This window comes from Chanodichthys erythropterus, chromosome 1 (genome assembly GCF_024489055.1).
Source record: "Chanodichthys erythropterus isolate Z2021 chromosome 1, ASM2448905v1, whole genome shotgun sequence".
NCBI classification, from domain to species: domain Eukaryota; kingdom Metazoa; phylum Chordata; class Actinopteri; order Cypriniformes; family Xenocyprididae; genus Chanodichthys; species Chanodichthys erythropterus.
In genome coordinates, this window is record NC_090221.1 from 20,825,449 (window position 1) to 20,841,683 (window position 16,235).

The 16,235-nt window shown below is 38.1% G+C and overlaps 2 protein-coding genes across 2 annotated transcripts; one reads left to right on the top strand and one right to left on the bottom strand.

The window, feature by feature from the left end:
* The first annotated feature begins 2,292 nt into the window (after nt 1-2,292).
* atoh1b (atonal bHLH transcription factor 1b) lies at nt 2,293-3,099 on the top strand. The gene has a single exon (XM_067381881.1). The coding sequence runs from the start codon at nt 2,398-2,400 to the stop codon at nt 3,094-3,096; it is 699 nt and encodes a 232-aa protein (XP_067237982.1). The 5' UTR covers nt 2,293-2,397; the 3' UTR covers nt 3,097-3,099.
* Nucleotides 3,100-4,658: 1,559 nt separating this feature from the next.
* dok3 (docking protein 3) lies at nt 4,659-16,149 on the bottom strand. The gene is made up of 5 exons (XM_067381868.1): nt 16,024-16,149; nt 14,690-14,995; nt 13,852-13,939; nt 7,641-7,810; nt 4,659-5,891 (listed from the first exon to the last, which is right to left on the bottom strand). The coding sequence occupies exons 1-5, from the start codon at nt 16,078-16,080 to the stop codon at nt 4,659-4,661; spliced, it is 1,854 nt and encodes a 617-aa protein (XP_067237969.1). The 5' UTR covers nt 16,081-16,149.
* Nucleotides 16,150-16,235: the final 86 nt, after the last annotated feature.

Below are 16,235 nucleotides of genomic sequence, written 5' to 3' on the forward strand. Positions count from 1 at the left end.
AGGTCACGCTGATTTCCTTACCAACATTTAACATCTACCGCCTGTCTCCAAACACATACACTAACAAAGCGACAGAGAGGAATTTCAGACCTTCCCTTTGGAGTTTCGGAAAATAATTGGCCTGTTCACATAAAACAGGTATAGTTTATCATGTTTATTCTACTGTGCTTCTGTTTTGATGGGTTTTTTTTCCTCAGCGAATGCATAAATGTATACTAATGTAAAGTCTTCTCCATCCCTTATAAGTATTTAACCACAGTTGCCAACACACCATTACTGTGTTATTTGCCGCCACTGTCGCCAAAAAGAACGATATTAAACAACAAATAAAGCTACAGAAATTACACCAAATTTAGCTTACTTTCAAAATTAAACATTAAATCGTAGTAATGCAGCCTATTTTAGGTTAGCCTGCTTCACAAAACATACATTGCAAGTATCGATATGGAATTTCAGTATTAAGCTATACTATTTTGTAAGAATTGCGCGTGAGGCTCGAGATGTGTGCTGGTCGCTGTAAATTAAAATGATGATGTTGTAGTGCTCAGTGATTAACACTGTCATGGATGAGAGGGAAAAGTGTGAAAGTTAAACGATCCCTGGGCGCGTCGCAGCATATGGGAGACGTTAGTGTCGGCCTCTGACTGTGAGACGGGTGCCAGGGGACAACAGCTGACTGGGCTGAAGTTTGCTACTCTATTCAATCCTCATGAAGAGCAGCCTCAGAGGGGCCACTCTCATCATGCTCTCTCTCTCCATCAACCTCCTTTGAGCAAAACAGTCTCATGTTAAAAGACGTTGACTTGGACGTTAAATGCTATTTAAAAAAGGACAAGAAATAGTCCTATAGACATCAGTGGCTCCCTATAGCCCTGCTGTTCAAAACAGGCATGTCGTTTACACAATGTTGACATAGGATTTTAGAAAGGCATCTATTGGATAACTGAATTAATGGCTTGCACATTTACAATAACATTTGTTAAACAATTTAGATCAAGAAATGTTATAGATCATTAGGCTAATGCAATTCAAGTTGTTTGGGACACTTTTCCAAGTCATCTCAATGGCTTATTAACTTAATTTAAACTTATTAAATAAATAGGTAAATATGACATAGGCATATAGGCTAACTTTCAACGGAGTTTTTTAAATGTTTCATTAACCACAAAGCTAGATAACAAGTTATCTACATATAGGCTACGCTCGCGAACAGAAGTCCCCTTCGCCTGAGGAGGTAACAGCCTTGAAACAACTCTGTTGAGCGGTTTCCGTTCAGAAACATATCGACACAGTATAAATCCTGTCATTGTTTATCACATATAGGTCTAAATATAGCCTATTAGAGATGTTTTTTTACTCCATAAGCAAATTTAAAAAGGAAAAAAAAAATCATTTTGTGTTTTGTTTAAAACAAGTTGACTATTTAAAGCTGGAACTAGTAAAAAAAAAAAAAAAATTACAAAAATTAAGTTGATAAAGTTTAAGTTGACTGTTTTCTGGTTCTAATAGCCTAATAAAAAAGAACAAAAAAAATCAATAAGTGTATTAAATTATTTTTCTTTAACTCTATACAACAACATGGTCGTTTCGTGTTGTTTCTCTTTGAGCGTCTCCACCTATGATTTGTCCAAATATTGTTTTGCTTCATTGCTAAATGATTTATGACGAGACTGAAGACACTTATCAGTTTTCCTGGACCTCGCTGACGACAGGTGCGACTCACGACATGCTTTCCACCTGCTCGTTTTATTGCTGCAGTTTTTACAGTTTATTTGAGAAGAAATATGACGCTGCTATGCAAGTTTCTTGCTGGATTTTATTGGATACCAATTCCGTTGCTTATCTTGAATAAAGTGGATAAGGATGTTATAGACCAAGTCCTCTGAGGTTTGAGATTTGAGTTCTTCTGACTAGGCTATTTATTTCTAACTTTTAAGAATCGATGCAAAATGATTCAAAATGTGAATAAAAACAAACAAACAAACAAAAAACAACCCAGACATCACAAAATATGTCTGCTGTAAATGTAAATAAATATTATTAGTATTTAAATCTACATATCTGCAGTAATTAATTTAAATTTATAAAAACAAATGTTATCTGTGTTGTGATCATTATTCTTTGAAAAAGATCTTCCATCACTCCAGGACGTGTGGGGAAGGAAAAAAACAACAACTCTTTATTCTGTGGAAGTTTGAGGAGCATTTTCTATTGGCTGAGAGCACTCAACAGGAGCACTGATGGGAGGAGGGAGGGAGGTGATGCCGCTATAAGGCCGACAAGGATCCTGTCTGAAGGTAAAGGGCCCGCCCAAGACAGCAAGATTAAGTTTCTGCATTCTCCACACTTGATTTTTTATTAATTTTTTTTATTTTTGTAGCCTACATTATATCAGCAATGACAGCAAAAACCAAACTTTTGCACTGGTCAGATGGGAAATTTCGGGGACGGCCGGATGATTTTTCTCTCTCTGAACATCCGAGGTTGACCCGCAGTGACCCACGGGCCTGGATGACCTCCGCGACCCCCGCGTACTCATCCACAGGTGACCACTACGCTCCCTCGTCGGTGGATGCCGCCATGGACAAGTACATGTCTGGAGCCAACAGTCCTTTAACAGCGGAATCGGATCTGGGAGGATCTAAAGCACATGGGGGGTCTCAGCAAAATCTCACCGGACCTCAAAGACACAGACGCGTGGCTGCTAACGCGAGAGAAAGGCGGAGGATGCACGGACTGAACCGAGCATTTGACAAACTGAGGAGCGTCATTCCTTCCTTGGAGAACGAGAAAAAACTATCTAAATATGACACCCTTCAGATGGCGCAGATTTACATCACAGAACTGTCCGAGTTGTTGGAAGGTGTTGTGCAGTCGGATTGTAGAGGTCTGATGGACGGATGCAGCGCATCTGGCAACCATGGTAACCTTGGACAGAGGAGTTCAGCTCAGACTTTGAGGACCAGCATCCCTTACGCACTGGACGCAACTTCTTCTAATTTTGTTCCGGAGAAAAATGATGTCACGTCAAATGCGAGTGATGGCGAATCGTCCCATTTCAGCGACATTGAAGAAGGTCAGACTGGTGGACGCTGATGGCTTTGCTGGATTGACTTTGAGACTGTGGCACTCTGCTTAATCATAATTTATTTGTCTGTGTTTTAGTAGACACTGAAAGAACCAAATAGATAGGCCCTGTGGATAATGGTTAGTTCTTCTAGAAAATGCTTCATTATTTGATTGACAAAATTTCTGAAAACTCACACAAAAAAAAAAAAAAAAAAAAAAGGAAAGGAAAAAGCTATTCAAGCCCTTTAGTTGCACTTTAAGACAGACACTTGCCTAAATTTGGATTTTTCCATTCCACATGTACAAAACCTTCATCAGTAATGACAAAAAAATGCTATTTATGTCTCTTTGTGATTTTTTTATTACCTCAAAAGTTTAATAAAGATTTTCTTTACATATATTTTTTGGGACTGCTTCGATTCATACATTGGTTATATATAACAGTCAATCGCGCAATCTGAATGGATGAAAAACGTTTCATGCAGTTTTAGGTTCTTTTATAAAGTATCCCATCCCACTGATTAACCAGCATAGCTTTTGAACCCAAAAAGATTGATTCAAAATTGCTCTTTCTTCGGGTTAAAACGACTCACACAACACACACAAAGACACCGTGTCAAAAAGTTTGAGAAATTGTCTTTTTGTGTGTTGTGTGAGTCGTTTAAATGATTCACTCAACAGTTCGAACGAGTGAAACAAGTCATCGTTTTAAACGCCACACGCGTTCCCCAAATGTCAACAAAGCAAATTAATATTGACGTATGTCTTTTGTTGAACCTTAAAATCAACATTATCCCCCCTCAGGCTACTTAATTTCAATTGAGTCAAATATATAATTGTTCCTTATTGTTCAATTGTTTTGAACTTGACTGACTCACATGATGACTCGGTCAGCAGCTCCTCTTCACGAACGAAGTGCTTCATTCACTTAGTTCGTTCACGAATGAGTTTAATCAATGCCGCAAGGGGGCGTGTCCGTTCATGAGTAGTCAACCAATAAAATGCTTATTCAAGATCCGCACTGGCCTATGGCTCGTGCTATGTAGCCAGAGTTGAAAGAAGAAATGAGATTTCACCGAATGAAAAAGTTAACTTAAAGGATGTATTAAAATAATGTTTCCCAACTCTGTTCCTGGAGGCACACCAACAGATTCAACTGATTCATCTGATTCAACTAATCAGCTCGTTAGTAGAGACTCCAAGACCAGAAATAGATGGGTCAGATAAGAGAGAAGTCCAAAATGTAGGCCTACTGTTGGTGTGCCTGCAGGAACAGGGTTGGGAAACACTGCATTAAAAGCACACCAACATTTTGAAATGAGAACTATTTCACGAGAGCGACCAAATCACAACCAAATTGTTTGACTATTTTTGATATATTGGTCGAAATACACATTTGTACAATATATCTTATTTTCAAATACAATCATTGACTTTAGTATTCATATCATACAGTTTTCTTTATAGGCCTATTTAATTATTATATATTCTGTACATTATTATTAAAAAAGTACAATGTTAAAACTCATCGCACAGTATAATACAAATCACTTACAATAGCAGTGGCCTCAACTGTAGAGATAGAAACCTTAATCAGTCATCTGATCATCTATACTGTCTAACTGATCGTAACTTCCCCCATGTGACCTGGAAGGAAATGGGGGTGGCAATTTGGACAGATCTTTAAACAGAATGGTAGAAAGGGTCTGTTTGAAGTCAACTGGGAATTCACTTGAGGTGGTCACAGGAGATTGTTGGTCAGCGTTTGGCTGCTCTTGACCACCATTGTCCTCAGTCTGTCTGTTCTTACGCTTAGTGGCAAAATTCACTTTGCTATACAGATCCTCAATATTCGCTTCATCACTCTTGGCAGTAGTCGTAGCAGTCCAGTTAGTGTAGGGAGCCTCCAAATCGCTGCTCTTAGAAGGTTTTTGTGATGTTTTCCATTCCTTCTCTTTCCCCATAATTACATCTGTATCTGGATTATTGTTAAATCCGAAGTGTCGTGGTAGACTGGGAGGTGTTGCAACTCCTGGGAGATTCATTTTTGCTCTTGGTTTTGGTTGTGGAAATATCATCGAATACAAAACCTCATCTGGGCTACTCACAGGGCTTTTGACACAAGAAGGTGGATCTGGTAAGGAGATGTTTCTGCGTGGTAGTGCAGGACAGGGTTTTTCTTGATTTAAGTTAGCCGGAGGATGCATTTTAACATTAGGCCTGTCCCATGGTTTGGTTTTAGGCAATGGCGGTGGTGGTGGAGGGGCTTGTTGAGAAGGGTTGGATGATGCCAGCTGCTCATGGACATTCTGCTGTTTGAGAGCACCTTCAATAAGCTTGTGTAATGGCTGTCCAAATTTCTGCATTGTAGGAGGGCAAGGTCTGTCCTGATTCTTGTTGCGTGAAAAATGCTTTTTGACATAAATTTTGGGTTTTGGTGAAATTGGTGGGTTTGAAATGGCTTGTGGAAGGGGCGTGGATGGTGACAGAAGCTCTTGGCGACTCTGGTGTGCCTCTTCATTGGCTTTGTGTTTTTGCTGTCCATATTTGCATTGTAATGCTGGGTGCGGTCGGTCTTGATTCATGCTGATTGGAGGCGGCATTTTCGCCTTAGGCCTGTCCTTTGGTTTGCTATTAGGCGAGGGGGGCTGGGGTGCAAACTGTTGCGGAAGAGCAGTAGCTTGTGCTAGCAGTTCTTGGACACTCTGGTGCATGATGGCCTCCTCTATGGCCCTGTGTATTTGCCCCCCCTGTTTTGACAAGAAAATGAACTGACCCTCCCCAGTGTGACAGCGACGACCTGCCTCGATCATAATTCCCCCCTGAAAAGACATAAATAGTTATATTCAAAAACTTATATTCACTTATATTAAAAAAAAAAACTGCAAGAAAATAATTCAATATATCAAAAGTGAAAGTAAGACATTTATAATGTCACAATTTTTTTTTTATTTCAAATAAATTCTGTTCTATTCAAAGAATAAAAAAAAATGTTTTCACAAAATAGTAAGCAGTACAAATGATTTCATAATTGATAAATGTTTCTTGAGCAGCAAATCAGCATATTACAATGAATTCTGAAGGATCATGTGACTGAAGACTGGAGAAATGATGCTGAAAATTCAACTTTGCATCGCAGGAATAAAAAAAAAAAAAAAAAATTATATATATATATATATAAAATATTTAGATAGATAGATAGATCATTTTAAATTGTAATAGTATTTCACAATATTACTATTTACTGAATTTTTAGGGACCCACCACTCTGCACATTTTTCCTACTTCACATTTTTGCTTATATAAATGATTTATATAAAACTACATACAGTATATATATATTACTCAAATACTTAAGAGTACTTAACATGGATGCCCATGGATGGCTCATTATTACAGTGATTAGTGTGCTTCTAGCATGTTATATGTTTGGCAACATTTCTTTTAACCATAAAAGATGTAGTGTGTAGCTTATTATCATTTATTATTTCTTAATCAACCATGTAGGAAGACATATCATGGCCATATTCCAGGATGACAATGTTAAGATTCATCAGGATCAAATTGTAAAAGAATGGTTGGAAGGGAGCATGAAGATTCATTTTCACACATTAATTGGCACCTCTGAGTCCAGACTAGTTAATTTTAACTAGTTAATTATAAGTGTTTGGGATGTGCTGGAGGAGACGTTACAGAGTGCTCACCTCTTGCTTTGTCAATACAAGATCTTGACCAAAATTTATGCACCTCTTGATGGAAATCAATGTTTGGTTAAGATCTTGTAGAGTGCTATGTAAAGTCTCCTTCAACATATCCCAAATACTTACACTGAGGTTTAAAGGGTTAGTTCACCCAAAAATGAAAATTCTGTTATTTATTATTCACCCTTGTGTCGTTCCACATCCGTAAGACCTTCTTTCATCTCCGGAACACAAATTAAGATCTTTTTGATGATGTCTGAGAGGTACCTGTCCCTCCATAGAGATCCGTTGTGCATTGCAGATCAATATTTTTGTAAATAAAGTTATAAATTGTTTTTTTTTTTTGGTGCAAACAAAGCATGTCGTTTCATAAAATTGAGTTTAAGCCACTGGATGTTGGATCTCTATGGAGAGACAGAAACCTTTGACTTCATCAAAAATATCTTAATTTGTGTTCTGAAGATGAACAAAGGTCTTATGGATGTGGAGCGAAACAAGGGTGAGTAATAAATGACAGAATTTTCATTTTTGGTCAACTAATCCTTTAAGGTCTGGACTCAGAAGTGCCAATCCATGTGTGAAAATGATTCTTCTAAACCATTCTTACAAAATTTTAACCCTGATGAATATTGGCATTGTCATCCTGGAATATAGCCATGATACATCTTCCGTTGTTTAAGAAATAAAAAGCTTGACACTGCATCTGTTAAGGTTAAAATAACCATTGCCAAAACATCTCTGCAATCACTGCAATAATGATCCATTCATAGATTCTCAAGTATTTGCCAATTAAAATTTTATCTAAATCATTTATATATAAGCAAAAATGTTGAGTCAGAGTGTTACATATCTTTATTCCTTATGAAGCACCTTGACTTGGCCAAATCTCCGGAGGAGCCTGTAGGGCCAGTGGTAGATGGCCTGTCCGGTCTTGAGGTCCAGCAGGCAAATAGCTTCTTTCTCAGAAGACAGCAGGTATGACCCAGACATCCTGCACCTCTGAGACGCGTCTGTGTTCTGCACTGTCACCTGGAACTGGCCTGTGGGATGGAATGGAAAAACATCAAACCAAAGTCTCTCTTGACAAACCCTGTCAGGTCAGACCTCTGGAATTTAAAACAAAGACAGAACATAACATATTTTACAGGGGTGGCCAAGAATTATGAAGTAGTGAAACTGATTACATGAATGTTTGGTCTAAAAACAATCTTGACTTGAATAATGGGAAAAACTGCATACCCAATTTTACCAAAACGTTTTCAAATTTCTTCAATCAATAAATATGAAAAAGTTTGAACAGACAAACGGAAGGGTCTTGTATCACCCTGCAGGGGTTTATTGTAATAAAGACCTTTTGTTTATCCCTCTACCGCACACATTATGATAAATCTATAAAAAAAAATATTTGACTCTTTTTCTTTTCTTAGAATGGCTTAACTTAAAGTGCTGTAAAAAAATTTTTGGAAAAAAATATTATTTTAAGGTACTTTATGATATGTTGCCATATGGCAACAATGTACAATAGTGGAAAAACTTAGAATAAGTGTAAGTATATATATTTCATATTTTTCCTCAGAAATGTTGTTTGTATTGAATCAATTAGTGCTATTATTACTAAGTTTTAGCAGTAATTATAAACAATACCTTTTACTTATTTTCCAACATCTTGTGTTTTTCCATTCTCTTTTGCTGAATAATGCTTTATATTCTTTAAATTTCACCTTTTTTCTGTATGAAACTTCAAAAAGCATTTTTTTTTTCCAAAGGTGAGACACATGTAGACATCACATTTGGTGCTCTACACACTTACAATACACTTACAGCCACTTACACTTTACAGACATTTTCTCGATTTACCAAAAACTAATTTCATAAAAACATTTTTGAGTGGTGAATATGTCATCATACCTTACCTGAGATGATGTTAACATTTTTTTTGTGAATGTGACATGGGCAGGTCCTTGTTTGTTACTGACGTTTTAGTTTGCTTTCAGCAACTACCGACTAGAGATGGCAGTCTGTCAGATATCGCGTCACAGAAAAAAATTGCATGTCATGTGACTTAACCAAAGCACATCATTGGCTAAATTAAGGTCTTCTCTTACCAATAAAAAAAACTAGAATGTTCTCTTAAAGAGACGGTGGCAAGGAAATGAACATAAAGAGTATGTTGCCATATGGCAGCTCTATGCGGTAGAGGGTTAAACATTATCATGATATTTACAGTATAATGTTAAAGGGGCTGTATGTAGTAATGACACCCAGTGGTCGAAATAGGTACTGCAGTCCAAATTCAAAATATTGTTTGCCCCGCCCCCTCGTTCAAAGACGCGGTTGCCAGCTTCCCGCCGGAACGCGCTCCCTCAGCTGGACTGAGTGGCAAAAGAACCTGTTGCGTGACTGGATTTAATAGGGGAAACTGCGAAAACGGAGTAAAACAAAAGATTACACTAAAGGTTGGACTCGAAAGTGTTCCTTACAACTTGTCAAATAAACCTAAGCCATGGATATTGACATGCAGCAAGGAGTCGTGTTTCCTGACATTTATATGTGCCTGATTTCGACGCAGGGGAAATACATAAAGCAAATCAGCCTGTGAATATTTTATATAACTACAATATAGGTAGGTTTAAATCTGCTTAATCACTTATATCAATGTTATATATATCGTCATATTGTCCAGCCCTAAAACATATCGTTTTATAGTATAGTTTTTGTCAGTATTGTTTATTTAAAAACACCCATTTATGCAGAATATAAGATGCAAAATATTTAATTGATGAGTTGTCAACATAATATATAACAATACAATATATACGGTATGATTTTACCTCAAAATCCAATAATTTGACACAAAATGATAACTGCAAATACATGTTTCTCTGCTGGAGTCCAGCTGTTTCTGTAAATTGCAGTGATCCATTTGCTGTTTTTTTCTGTAGCTTTCGGCAGTCTTTAAATATATACCTCAGGTTTTGTGTCAAAGCTATTTGTACAGTCAATCACAAAGCTCTTTCCCGTTTTGGATGCGTTTTGTGTGTTTTTCGCGACATTCACGCTGAAAACCAATGCTGCTGCTCGGTCTTTTGCCACTTAGCGGGCATAACCGCAGTCGTAACGGTTGAAGGTGACGTCACATGCATACCCTCTATTGACAATGAAAGCTGAGGAGACTTACACACTGTAAGCTGAGTTGATTTATCTGTGTTTTAATATGCTGTCATTCATAGAGATTTTTAGATGGATTCAGAGGCTTTTTAGGTCTGGTAGAATCTGCGAGTCTCTGAGCCAGTTTGTTTGCTGGTTTCAATGGCTACAATATGCAGTGTTTTCTTCCAACTGGCAACCTGTGATACTATTGGATAATCTGGCAGCACATAGTTTCGCACAGACCAAAACAAAGACAGGCATTCCGACACGGAACACACATTTCAAAGTAGAATATCTGGCTGTAGCATTGTTTTTCTGAGAAACAAGCAGGTGAACTTAGCATGTTTCCTAAATATCTGCAAACATATTGGGGTATTTTTATGCTTCATTAAAGTGAAAATCTTACATATAGCCCCTTTAATAGTAAACATAGTAATATACACTGATCAGGCATAACATTATGACCACTGACAGGTGGAGTGAAGAACACTGATCATCTTCATCACAGCACCTGTTAGTGGGTGGGATATATTAGGCAGCAAGTGAAAATTCTGACCTCAAAGTTGATGTGTTAGAAGCAGGAAAAATGGGCAATCGTAAGGATTTGATCGATTTTGACAAGTGACTAATTGTGATGGCTAGATGACTGGGTCAGAGCATCTCCAAAACTGCAGCTCTTGTGTGGTGTTCCCAGTCTGCAGTGGTCAGTATCTATCAAAAGTGGTCCAAGGAAAGAACAGTGGTGAACCAGTGACAGGATCATGGGCGGCCAAAGCTCACTGATGCACATGGGGAGCGAAGGCTGGCCCGTGTGGTCCGATCCAACAGACGAGCTACTGTAGCTCAAATTGTTTAAGAAGCTAATGCTGGTTCTGATAGAAAGGTGTCAGAATACACAGTGCATCGCTGTTTGTTGCGTATGGGGCTGCATAGCCGCAGACCAGTCAGGGTACCCATGTTGACCCCTGTCCACCGTCGAAAGTGCCAACAGTGGGCATGTGAGCATCAGAACTGGACCACGGAGCAATGGAAGAAGGTGGACTGGTCTCATGAATCACGTTTTCTTTTACATCACATGGATGGCCAGGTGGCACCAGGATGCACTGTGGGAAGAAGGCAAGCCGGCGGAGGCAGTGTGATGCTTTTGGCAATGTTCTGCTAGGAGACCTTGGGTCCTGCCATCCATGTGGATGTTACTTTGACACATACCTCCTATCTAAACATTGTTGCAGACCATGTACACGCTTTCATGGAAACGGTATTCCCAGGTGGCTGTGGCCTCTTTCAGCAGGATAATGCGCCCTGCCACAAAGCCAAAAATGGTTCAGGAATGGTTTGAGGAGCACAACAATGAGTTTGAGGTGTTGACTTGGCCTTCAAATTCCCCAGATATCAATCCAGTCAAGCATCTGTGGGATGTGCTGAACAAACAAGTCCGATCCATGGAGACCCCACCTCGCAACTTACAGGACTTAAAGGTGCGATATGTAATATTTTCTGTCCGCTAGAGGTTGCTAGAGACCTATTCAAAACAAAAGCGTAGCTTGATGATGCCAAGTTTGAGCTCGGAATCTTGGGAATGTGGTCTTCACCTCAATGGTGAAAATAATTGGGATCGGACTCGGGAAGAAGTCATGTTCATGGATGCGATTATTAACATTTCTGTAGTATGAAGCAGAGCAGGAGTGTTTTGGGAGCTGAAAGAGGCCGCTGGAGCGATTGCGAAACACACCGCGAGCAGTGGAACTTTTATTATGCCACAGTCGCCAGCGCTGCTTTCGCTTTTCTGGTCATGAGTATGAGGTAACACAGCTCAGTTTAACATATTGGATACATTTGAGTGTGTTGAAAATTATGTTATAACAATCTGTGCGTTCGCTCGGTGGCTGCTGTGAGACTCTTGTTGCACACAGCAGTAAGCTAGATCGATTTTAGAATATCATATTAAATGCTGGATGGCTTGTGTTGATAAATTACTTGCAATTATTTTTAAAACGTATTGTATGATGGAGAAAATGCTGTATTACTGTTACTAAAAATAAAGCTGCATCTGATTATATTATGTTAGCAACTTGACAAAATAGTGTTTTTCTCTGAGGCATGGTAAAGCATGGTACTCGCAAAAAAAAAATAAACAATCAAGAAAATTTGATTTAAACAATAAGACTAAATGTGTTGAGCTATATAACAATAGTTAGTTTTCTGTCTATAAATATATCAAAACAGTTGTTCCCTTGCCTATTAAAACATGTAATATATTAAAGCGTCTGGTGTTTCCATGGTTTCTATGAAATAAAACCGGAAAACCGAGGGTAACGCGGGTATGACGCAATTGACAGGCGACTCCTCACATGTCCCGGTGATGTCCCACTAATTTTCTCACGATTTACAAATAGTTGCAAACATTTGGGAAATTGTAAGTACTCAAGTGAACAAAATATATAACACTGGCCTAGCGGTTTTTGGATATTTTACTGCAAAATTCTTACATATTGCACCTTTAAAGGATCTGATGCCAACATCTTGGCAACAGCACACCTTCAGGGGTCTAGTGGAGTCCATGCCTCAATGGGTCAGGGCTGTTTTGGCAGCAAAAGGGGGACCAACACAATATTAGGAAGGTGGTCATAATGTTACGCCTGATCGGTGTATAGTAATATTATAGTAAACATAGTAAACTACTTGATAAATAAATACAGTGCATGAAATGTTGATCTGAATTGAGAAAATATTGTATTGAATAAAATTGTCTTAAATGTAGACTAACTAAAAGCTTCCACTAAAAAAAGTCAATTAACAATCGGCCTAGTAAGTTGATCACTGCAACAATATTATATTTTTAAATGATTACTTTTATATTTTAAGGTAGAGTGACAAATACTGGTTTAGCTACTATGTACTGAGGGCCCTTAGTTTCTAACACCTCATATTTTTATGCACACATAGATCTATAGTCCCACAGCAGTACTGTGTGGCTCAAAAACAGAGTTCAATTCAGATCATTATTTTTTTGTAAATTACATTGGAATTTCCCTAGCTACTTTGTGTTCTGAATCATTAACGTTATCAGTGTTGAAATTCAGCTTGAGGCTGACCACCAGTTTGTCTGAGACTAGACCTTAAGTCATTCACTAAAGAAAAAAAAGAAACTTTTCAAAGAACTTCCGTAATTTAACGCACCTCTGGGTGGGCATTTTAATACTAAGAATATGAAAAACTAGGCATGCACTGTGTAATATTTATTTATGAGAAAGAGGAAGGTAGATCCCAAAAAAATGTAAATAAAGAAAATTTACAAGTTAATAAAACAAGACTATGACTGAAATTTGTCAATATGCTGAAACGTACAGCAAGACATGATGTAACACCAAAGATGGCCATCTGCATGAGTACACAAAACCAACAATGAAATAAAATAAAATAAAATATAGGACAGATAAAAAGACAAGACTTTAGACACATACTTTAAACACAAACTGGACCCGGAACACTTTTAGACTTAATGTTCAAAGATAAGGAAACAAAACAATATTTTGACACTGTCATTTATCTACCGCAATGTCTTTGAACTGTCTTCAGTTGGGTATTTTTCTCAGAAAATATATTAATCTATGCCATTATTTGAGAATAATTTAATTAATTAATCATCATATCATTTACTTCAATTACATTTTTTAAATTCCTCGACAACCCGATTGTCTCCGTTCATCAAATAATATGTTAGACTTCTTAGTGTTTTTGAGATCAATGTTTCTTTATCTATGAAGGTCAAAAATAATGAGTAATGGAAACAGAAGTACATCTGCATCACCCTGTTGCTCAACTGCAACAAACAAGTTGGTAACACCTAGTTTAACAGTAGATAATCATTATCATGGTCTGGGATCAGGCTTTGCTTGTAGTGAAGTGTATTTTCAGACCACAGTCTCACCTGCTCCCCAGGTGGAGTACAGTTGATTGTCAGCCGGTGGCAAGTATTTATCTTTCTGGACTTTCCTGGTATCTTCAGCTCCTTGGGTCTTTAAAAATATAAGGCAGTTAGCAATGTACATTAGTAATTCCTCTTTTTTTTATGCTATCATTCTTTGAAAAAACTTGTGCAATCATGAACTCAAAGGTGTGGTTATCAACATTTCCTCTGTGACAGGCAAGATGTTGTGTGAAGCTGTACCTCAAAAACTGAAGTTTATCATAGATGTGTTGACTTTAGTCACTTTAGCAGTGGGAAAATGTACTTTCATCTAATTATGACTTGCTTTGTGACGGCTTACGAGAAAGATGCAACTAAAATTCACTGCTTGTTTTACCAACACGTTGTCTTTTGCTTCTGCCAAAAAGTTGGTTGATGACAAACTTGGATATGAGACAAAATGCAGTGTTTACTAGTCTAGGGTATCAGACAAAACAAACTGGTTTTGGATATATGACTGGATCAAAACGGTAACGTCTGAAAGGAGACGGGATCCAACAATATTTTCTTTTCTAAATCAACATCCTTGTTCTTAGTTGAACACTTTTTATAAATAATTTCTTTTATATCCCCTTGATTTTAAACAAACAGTAAAGCATAGTGCTAACAATGGCAAGGTCATGGGTTCGATTCCCAGGGAATTCATAAACTAATGAAATGTATAGTCTACCTTGAATGCAATTTAAGTTATGTTGAATAAAAGCATCAGCCAAATATGTGAATGAAATGTAATTGTTAAATGAAGTTATGGTTAAGGATAAGGTTTGTTTGGCTGTAATGTTTGATAAAATCACCATACCTGAAATGCTCGCTGGCACAGAACAGAGATCCAGTCCTCCCGAGTGGGAGCAGCGATGGTGTAGGTGCATGAGGTGGTGTTTAAAAAGAAAGCGGAGCAATCTGTGGGACAGCTCTCTCCTGGGGCCGGGGTGATGCTCAGACAGTCTGTCAGGCGGATCACCCGTTTGTCTGTTTTCCTGAGCCCTGCAGGCCTCGAAATGGAGAAGCCCTTCAGCCCTCCATCACGCATGTCGTACAGCTCCATGCGACCGACTCCTGCAGGGCTGGGCTCAAACAGAACCAGCCAGGATTTCCGCCATATCTTCTGCAGGGGAAAGATTTAATCGAGGCAAAGACAGAGAAAGGAAAATGAATTATTTTGTGGCATAACTCGGAAGGGTTTAACATCAAACTGTCTGTGTTCAGTGCTCCTCCACTGGGACTGGTTAGTATCTGGGAGAACAAGCCAGAGGCGGCAGAAGAAGTTCTGAAAAGTTCCTTCATTTTATCTCCTATGCATGATTCATGGCCGTTAAATGCTACCATGAAGACGGAAACACCTCAGGTGGTTAACCAGCTGCCGTTTCCCTTCTATATTAATAATGTACAGTTGAAGATTTCTGACCAACTATAATTCCCAAGGCTGGTTGTAAATAATTAAATGGATGCTTTAATGCTGTTATAACTGATTAGCAATGATTTTCATACCTTCCTAGCAAAGAGAACATCCTACCTAATAAATTGCACTTACGTTAAAAGAGTAGTTCACCTGAAAATGAAAATTCTGTCATCATTTACTCGCCCTCATGTCGTTCCAAACCTGCATGACGTTTTCTTCTCCGGAACACAAAAGATGATATTTTGAAGAACTTTGGGAACCAAGCAACATTGGTGTCCATTCACTTAAATTGTATGGAACAATTATCAAAACATAATCTTTTATATCCACAGGAGAATGAAAGCTATGCAGGTTTGGAATGACATGAGGGTAAGAGTGATGATTTAAAAAACTTTAATCTCCCTTTAAATCTGGTTGGTTTTAATGTCCTAAAAAAATCGTATTTATGCATTTGCATGACATTTTTAATCACAGTGATCACATTTTTATCAGTATGCGTGTCCCTTGCAAGTTTAACTTATGACCTCGGCCTGACTAACTTCACGCGCTGCTAGTTGAGCAATAAACTGTATAAAATATATTATTAATATAAACAATATAAAATGCATAAAAACTAGCGAATCAAAAATAATAGTAGTACCAGTACTAGAATTATAATAATAATCAATAAAATTAAAGCCACCTAATTTCCACCTTGAAGTAAGTGTTAAATGATGATTTTCAATGAACCTTACCTTCCCAAACTTGACACCCTGCAAAAAGAGCGGGCCCTCTTTTGAGATTACGTCCATTGTGCTTGTTTGGCTCTAAGTGCTCCAGTTCCTGTATTTTCTACAGAAGGTGACCAAACACAGGGTGAGAGGGTGAGAGAGAGAGAGAGAGAGAGAGAGAGAGAGAGAGAGAGAGAGAGAGAGAGAGAGAGAGAGAGAGAGAGAGAGAGAGAGAG